The following is a 7,845-nucleotide window of genomic DNA, read 5'->3' on the forward strand; positions in this document are numbered from 1 at the left end:
TTGTGGTGGGTAAGCAGACAGTATAAAGAGGGAGTGATGGGAGAGGAGTGGTTCCCACAGTGGGTAAACAGACAGTGGAATGTTACTGTTTTCATTTTAGTGTATGATGAGGAACACACACACACACACACACACACACACACACACACACACACACACACACACACACACACACACACACACACACACACACACACACACACACACACACACACACACACACACACACACACACACACACACACACACACACACACACAGATAAACTCACACTGACTGTATGACGAAGGAATCATGTGTAGGGGGTCTGTAGGTTCTGTCAGACAGACTCAATACTAACTCTTCCAGCATGAGTAGACACTACGTCATCTTTATTGGTATTGTTCATATAGACGTATTTCATTCTGACACATTATAAGAACACATACTAATATTAACAAAGTAATATAGTGAAGTTAGAGCAGGAAATTAATATGTCAACGAGCCCTAAATCATGATGTGAGTATGTTTAAGTTAATATTTGGACATCATGTATTTCTTGGTGGTTTCTAATTGGACATCATGTGTTTCTTGGTGGTTTCTAATTGGACATCATGTGTTTCTTGGTGGTTTCTAATTGGACATCATGTGTTTCTTGGTGGTTTCTAATTGGACATCATGTGTTTCTTGGTGGTTTATAATAATAATAATATATGACATTTAGCAGACGCTTTTATCCAAAGCGACTTACAGTCATGTGTGCATACATTCTACGTATGGGTGGTCCCGGGAATCGAACCCACTACCCTGGCGTTACAAGCGCCATGCTCTACCAACTGAGCTACAGAAGGAGATTTCTAATTGGACATCATGTGTTTCTTGGTGGTTTCTAATTGGACATCATGTGTTTCTTGATGGTTTCAAATTAGACATCATGTGTTTCTTGGTGTTTCTCTCTGGTCTCAGAAGGATGATGTAACACTTTGGAGCAAACAGACAGAACAGCAGCCCAAAGCTGGAGGCCAGGATGGCAAAGATCTCTACAGCTACTGTGTACTTCCCAGGAGAGCTGACGTAGGCAGGGACGAAGGAGATCCACACGGCACAGAAGATCAGCATGCTGAAGGTGATGAACTTGGCCTCGTTGAAGTTGTCTGGGAGTTTCCTGGCCAGGAAGGCTAAGAGGAGACAGAGGGAGGCCAGCAGGCCAATGTAGCCCAGCACCAGAGAGAAGCCGACCACAGAGCCCACTTCACACTCCAGGACGACCCTCGGGCCCCGACCCTCTCTTCCCCTCCTCTCAGCAGGTCGGGGTGGAGCTAAGGCCAGCCACAGCACACAGATCATCACCTGTGTAAATAAGTGGATGGAAAACTAGTTATCTTGATTTATCTTAACGAGTTATCTTGAAAACAAATAATATGATAAATGAAGGAAACAACTACATTCCCATAGAATACAGGAAAAACTAGATGTTAACCTGGATGAGTGTGCAGAGTGAGATACCCATCCTCTGCTGGGTGGGGCTGAAGTATCTCATCAGGTTCTCTCCAGGCAGAGTGGCCCTGAAGGCCACCAGCACCACCACAGTCCTGCTGAGCAGACAGGAGATGCAGAACACAAAGCTTATACCAAACAGGGTGTGTCTCATCATGCACGTCCATGGATTCGGCTGGCCAATGAAAACCAGTGCACACAGGAAGCAGATCTTGAGTGACAGCAGGAGCAGGAAGCTGAGCTCAGAGTTGTTGGCTTTCACCTGGAATGAGACAGAGAAAGATAATTTACACAATGACATGTCAAAAATCCCATCCTTATATGACACAATCTCATCTCTACAAGCATTTCGCTACACTCACATTAACATCTGCTAACCATGTGTATGTTACAAATAAAATTTGATTTGATTATTTACCTCTATAAATGATCATATGATTCAACTCACCAGGGCTGTGTGACGATGGTAGAGGAAGGTGGCCAGGGCACCGGCTGTGAGTGTTGCCCCGGAAACTGAGATGACAGACAGGATGACGCCCATGGTGTCGCTGTAGGAGAGGAAGTCCACCAGCTGGGGGATGCAGGCCGTACGATCAGGATTGGACCAGAACCGCTCTGGACACCGAATACACTCAACTGACCCTGATAGAGAAGGAAGAAGAATGAGGAGTCCAAATCAGGACCAATCAGGGTTGAGGAAAAATATGAATTGGAATCAGAACCGTTGATAGACTACCTGTTGTGTTGCTGATCTCTCCCTCAGCACAGGACAGACAGTCAAAGCAGCACACAGGCCTCCCCTTCTGTACCGCATGCCTGGTACCAGGGGGACAGTCAGCACTGCATACAGACACAGGGACCTACCAGAGGGGGGAGAGGATGAAGCCATCATTTTCAAAATCATTGCTATTATCATAATTATGTAATGTATTTCACAGACAGGCAGGCTTGCTGGACCCCTCTGGGGATTATGTCAGGAAAATGACCACACAAATATCTCAAATTCAGTGTAATTTAACTCCAGAGTTGCACTGCAGTCTAAGGCGCATATGAGTGCAAGAGGTATAACTACTGTCCCTGGTTCGAATCCAGGCTGTATCACATTAGGCGGTGATTCAGAGTCCCATATTGCAATGCACAATTGGCCCAGCATCATGCCGGGGTTGTCCGTCATTGTGTATAACATTTGTTCTGAACTGACTTGCCTCATTAAATAAATGTTAAATTAAAATAAAAGATGTCGATGTCAGAGCTTTCACTCTGAGGTCAATTCCTGTTATCCATTTGGTCTACTTTATGTCTTTCTCTTTTCTGTATGGTTTCCTCAGGGTGATAAAATAAATAATTATCACGCACACACACACACACACACACACACACACACACACACACACACACACACACACACTAAGCTGTATCAAATTCGGCCGTGATTCACACAAACATTCCACTCTGCCTCAATGACACCAAACTGAACAGTTCTCACCTCATCTCCGCTGCCCCCACCCCACATCACTTTATCCATGTTGATGTGAAACTGGTCGTCCGATCCCTCAGAAGACAGAAAATGTCCGACCTGGACAAACTCTGCCGTCCCCTCGGGGGTCACATGCCAGTTGATGATGTCATAAGAGGCAGGCGGATCACCATTCATGTCGAAGTGGAAAGATTCCCCCACAGGAGTACTGAAGTTCACTCCCCTCAGGTAATGAACAATCTCAAAGAGAAAAGGGCATTGGAACAGGATTAAGAGTTAGAACCAGTTGTGGCTTTTGTTCTTTAGTATTCAAACCTTACAAAGTGTTTTCACTGTATCCTGACTGGAAACATTAGTGTTCTTAACTTGAAAACAGATCCACGTGTTATTCTCACCTGGCTGGGCTGAAGCTTCCTGATATCAGGGCACTGTCCACCATTAAAGACTCCGTCCCCTGGTCGACAGGCCATCATATCCTGTATGGCGTAGGCGATGGCGTACACAGCCTTGTACACATTATAGCTGGCTCTCAGCTGAGACACGTCAGCATACTGGCTCTCCCCCTCACCTAGGATTGACACTTTATTTTACTGAAATAACATTTGGGAACTAGGACCAAAAAACAGAGCTTTAGGTGTAAAGTCTCCCTCACGTATGACCTCTGTCCCAGTACACTGTCGCCTGGACGGCAGTGTCACGCTGGGGTCAACCCCCAGAGAACACCCAAACATCTCCTCCCACAATTCTCTCAGGAAGGGGTCGGACTTCTGGTAGTCCCCGTCTGGATGGAGGCGTGTTAGGAAAGGCCCCAGGCCGGGAATGTCAGCTTTCTTCAGTGCAAAACCGATTGTCCCGGCAAGAGAGGGCAGGTTTTTCTGGGAGGCGATAGTAGAGTAGGTGACCCAGGCCTCTGAGGCAATCCACTGCTTATCTGTAATGTTCTGACGGACAACCTCTTCCATCAGGGCCTGGAGAATGAAATCGTTAAAAAGATCAAGATAATCAAGCTGAAAAGCATGATTATCAATTAGGAAATTATTGTGTCTGTAAAGGGCATCAAGACACGGTAAGACACAAGGACACTGCTACAGCTGTGTTACAAATCATTAACAATACTCTGACTGGTAACTGCTCACCCCTGAATGACCTGTGAATCCTACAAATGCCACCACCACTCTGGCAGTAGATCCTTTGATGGTGTCCACTATGTGCCTGATCTGTCTCTTAGACGGTACCTTGGGGATGACCATCAGTGAGAGAAAGGGAAGAGAGTCAGAGAATATCAGAGAGAGCGTATATGTTAGACTGGAAGAGATGGGGAGTGAAAGAGTGAAAGAGAGAGTGTACATTGTCAGATCATCAGAGTGAGGTCGTACCTTGGGAATGACCTCAGAGTAAGCGACACACACCCCAGATCCCTGAAGCTCTTGGAGCAGCAGCTGAACCCCAAACTTGCCATAGTCTCCATCCCCTGACAACAGCCCCACCCACACCCAGCCCAGCTGACGCAGCAGCTTGGCCATGCCCCGAGCCTGGAAGGCATCGCTGGGTACCGTACGGAAGAATGAGGGGTACCTCCAGGTGTCACTCAAACACGCACAGGTGGCAAAGTAACTCACCTGGGAGAGAAGAGAGTGAAAGAGAGAGAGAGAGAGAGAGAGAGAGAGAGAGAGAGAGAGAGAGAGAGAGAGAGAGAGAGAGAGAGAGAGAGAGATCGTGACAGAGACAGCGAGAGAGAGAGAGAGAAAGAGAGAGAGAGCGAGAGTTAAGGATAATTATAATTTGTAAATGACAGAGAGCAGAGGGAGAAGGAAAGTAAACGCGAGAGAGAGAGAAATCTAGATAGAGATTGAAATGTAATGTGAAAAGAGTCATCATCTCATCCCAACCTGTAATCCAACCCCTGCCTCACCATGGGTAAATCAAACGGCCCGAGGGTCTGTGCCACCACGATGGAAGCTGAGGAGCGGGCATCCCCGATGATGACGGGAACCTCAGGGGTTGTGCCACACTCTGTGCCCACCACGGAGGCCTCCTTGCCGGTCACCATGGCTAGGGCTGCCCCCAGGGTGGTGCCCTCTGACAGGCATGTATCAGATGCCAGGAACCCCAGGGTGAGGTTAGGCAGGAGGGCTGGGTCACGGTTAATCTCCTCCACAGCAAAGATCATAGTCTGGAGCCAGCGATAAGCACGCTGGTTGAACCTGACAGACGGAAGAAAGGAAGAAACGAGATAAGAGGTAACTGAATACACATTACCTTCAAGGGAAAACACAATGACAAAAAGATGTTATCACACAAGCTGCGTACATTGTACAGGTAGAATTTTCCTTAATGCTCCTGAACTCCTGCTCTGGTAGAGGGGCTTCCACATGGATGGGGAACAGGCCCCCAATGACCACATCTCCTGCCCGATAAACACTGCCGGAGACGGGCTTAGCTTCCAGCCGACAAGCCCCCTCTCCACCTCCATCCAGACCCCAGACATGGGGACAGTAGAGCAGCCACAGCCAACCACACAGGCTCATCACCTGGAGAGAGACAAGTCTGAAGACTGGGAGAGTTCCGTCACCTGTTGGAGAGAGACCAAACCAAGATCTTGTAGACAGAACACTCTGTAAACAGAACGATATTAACGAAAAGTGCCATCAGTGAAGATATACACCACAGACACCTGTAACCAGATGTGAAAAAACAGCAATTGACACACAAAATCTTGTTCTACCTCTGCCCTATCTGGCAAAAGCAAGCCTTATCCTGGTGAGACAGACAGACAGAGAGAGAGAGAGGATGAGTGTCTGTCAGTCTGGCATCTCCTGCAGAGAGTGTGAGAGTGAAAGAGGGAGAGGAAGAGGAGAGAAGGGGAGCTTCTGATATAGGGAGAAATTAGCCCCGGCTAAAAACAAGCACACGGCCACCAGGGGGTGCTTGTAGGGAGGATGGGGCAGGAGGGGTTAATTGGGGACTTGTTATTGGAGGATAACTTGGGAGCAGGTAATTGGGGGTAATTGGAGAAAGCCTGTGAGGGTGATGTTATTGAAGGTAATGTGTAGTACAGGAGATACAGTATCTGTTCTTCAACAACATCTGATGGATCCATTCAGACAATATTACATCATTCTGTACTTTAAATGATTTTATTAATTGTGGCTAAATGGATTGGCGAGATGGGTAGAGAGTGAGAGAGAGAGAGTGAGGGAGAACGAGAGAGCGAGATAGAGACAGAGAGAGCGTGAGAGACAGAGAGAGAGAGAGAGAGAGAGAGAGAGAGAGAGAGAGAGAGAGAGAGAGAGAGAGAGAGAGAGAGAGAGAGAGAAGTCATGCAGAAGAACAGCTCCTGACTTTTTATAACTTTCTGGTTGTCAAGAGTGAGTTTAACACATGTGTGTCAAATGTGCCAGCTCGCTTACCATCTAACTCCAACTGTTTACTGGTGGTAACCATGGCAACAACAGCAGCAGCAGACTGAGAGACTTTCCCCCCTTTTTTGAATTTCAAGCAGAAATCAAATCAGAGAAGGGAAGAATCCATTTTAAACACAGAATTCTGATGGAGAACCGGGATACTTTCTTTGCAGACTGCTCACACAACAGGACTGTTACAAACCTGTTATTTTACACAGACCACACAAACCACACTACAGCTGGAACCAGGCATTTCAGCTGTACAACAAAGAAAGGCATCTGCAAGGGAAGGCAAGTACACATTTTTGAGGACAGCAAGAAGGACCAGGAAAACAGGTTTCTGAGGGTAAACATGCACCAGAACGGCACTATCGTGGTCCAGGGTAGTGACGCTGCACTCAGATCTTTTGTGCAGGACTTCCCAACCCTACGGAAGATAGCGGAATCCAAAAAAGACAAGGACAGCCCCCCGACCTCTCTCCTCAGGCACACCAACAGCACGAGCCCAGGCCCAGACCTATACCCACACAACAGTTCTATCCTGCCCCCTACCTGCCTACAACCAACATAGTCAAGACCACCATCAGCCTGCTGAGATACAGGCTCTCTCTGTTCGATTTAGAGGTATGGGTTACTGACCTAAAGGAGCAGCCCCTCAGCTACACCACCTACAGCCCAGACACAGAGCTTCTACAGGACAGGATCAACCAGTGCAGGACCCAGCTGAAGAACTCTGTCTAGGAGCTGAGAGAGAGCCTTACCACAGCGCTTGAGGAGGTAAAAGCCACCATGAGGAGGAGAGCTGGTGCAGGTAAAGAAGGAGATGTTAAAGGAGTTGTCTGTCATCAAGAGGGTGCCGCAGCAGATCAAGCAGACTGTAGAGACTCCTAGAGAGAAACTGCAGCCCCTCACCAACCCTTCACCCACACCCCCAGTCAGCAAGGAGGCTCATATGGGACACCTACTAAAGAGAGAAGTTCTCCGGTCCCCCACACACACCCCTCCTTCTACACAGACCCTGTGCACCCCAGCCCCAGACCGTAAACCAACTACTCTGGTAAAACCCACTGAGGTGGCCATCCTCATTGCCCCAAATGGGAAATTCATCAGAGGATAAACTCTTCCCCGACAACAAGGTGTCCAAAATATGGTGCCCAAAAATGCAGGATGCACTCCACATCCTGTCCCAGCCTGACATTGACACACCAGGCCACGTAGTGAGATTTAAAACCTCTTTGGGCTGAGATCCCGCTAACGAGATCGATATGTGAAAGTGCAAAAGTGCAGGGTGCCAAATTCAAAACAACAGAAATCTCAGAATTAAAATTCCTCAAACATACAAGTATCTTATACCATTTTAACGGTAATCTTGTTGTTAAAAAAAATCTCAGTATGCATTACGTTCAGTACTTCCAAAACATCCGGTGATTTTGCAGAGAGCCAATTTACAGAAATACTCATAATAAACATTGCTAAAAGATACAACTG

At 47.3% G+C, this 7,845-nt stretch overlaps 1 protein-coding gene across 1 annotated transcript; it reads right to left on the reverse strand.

Annotated features, from left to right (window-relative positions):
- Window positions 1-348: 348 nt before the first annotated feature.
- On the reverse strand, window positions 349-6,509 carry LOC118396900 (extracellular calcium-sensing receptor-like). The gene is made up of 12 exons (XM_052468516.1): window positions 6,364-6,509; window positions 5,264-5,525; window positions 4,866-5,157; window positions 4,330-4,572; window positions 4,090-4,188; window positions 3,606-3,921; window positions 3,349-3,521; window positions 2,963-3,193; window positions 2,213-2,336; window positions 1,925-2,118; window positions 1,460-1,738; window positions 349-1,329 (listed from the first exon to the last, which is right to left on the reverse strand). Exons 1-12 carry the CDS (start codon window positions 6,395-6,397, stop codon window positions 880-882), a joined length of 2,697 nt encoding a protein of 898 aa, XP_052324476.1. The 5' UTR covers window positions 6,398-6,509; the 3' UTR covers window positions 349-879.
- Between the last annotated feature and the right edge of the window lie 1,336 nt (window positions 6,510-7,845).

The sequence above is a fragment of the Oncorhynchus keta genome, chromosome 18 (genome assembly GCF_023373465.1).
Source record: "Oncorhynchus keta strain PuntledgeMale-10-30-2019 chromosome 18, Oket_V2, whole genome shotgun sequence".
Taxonomy (NCBI): Eukaryota; Metazoa; Chordata; class Actinopteri; order Salmoniformes; family Salmonidae; genus Oncorhynchus; species Oncorhynchus keta.

Bases quoted from the DNA above. Each gene is read 5' to 3' on its own strand.
- LOC118396900 (XM_052468516.1), bottom strand. From the start codon at position 6,397: ATGGTTACCACCAGTAAACAGTTGGAGTTAGATG. The intron at 4,573-4,865 runs GTGAGGCAGGGG...CTTCTCTCCCAG, and splicing joins GGCCGTTTGATTTACCCATG to GTGAGTTACTTTGCCACCTG. The intron at 4,189-4,329 runs GTACGACCTCAC...GTCATCCCCAAG, and splicing joins ACTCTGAGGTCATTCCCAAG to GTACCGTCTAAGAGACAGAT.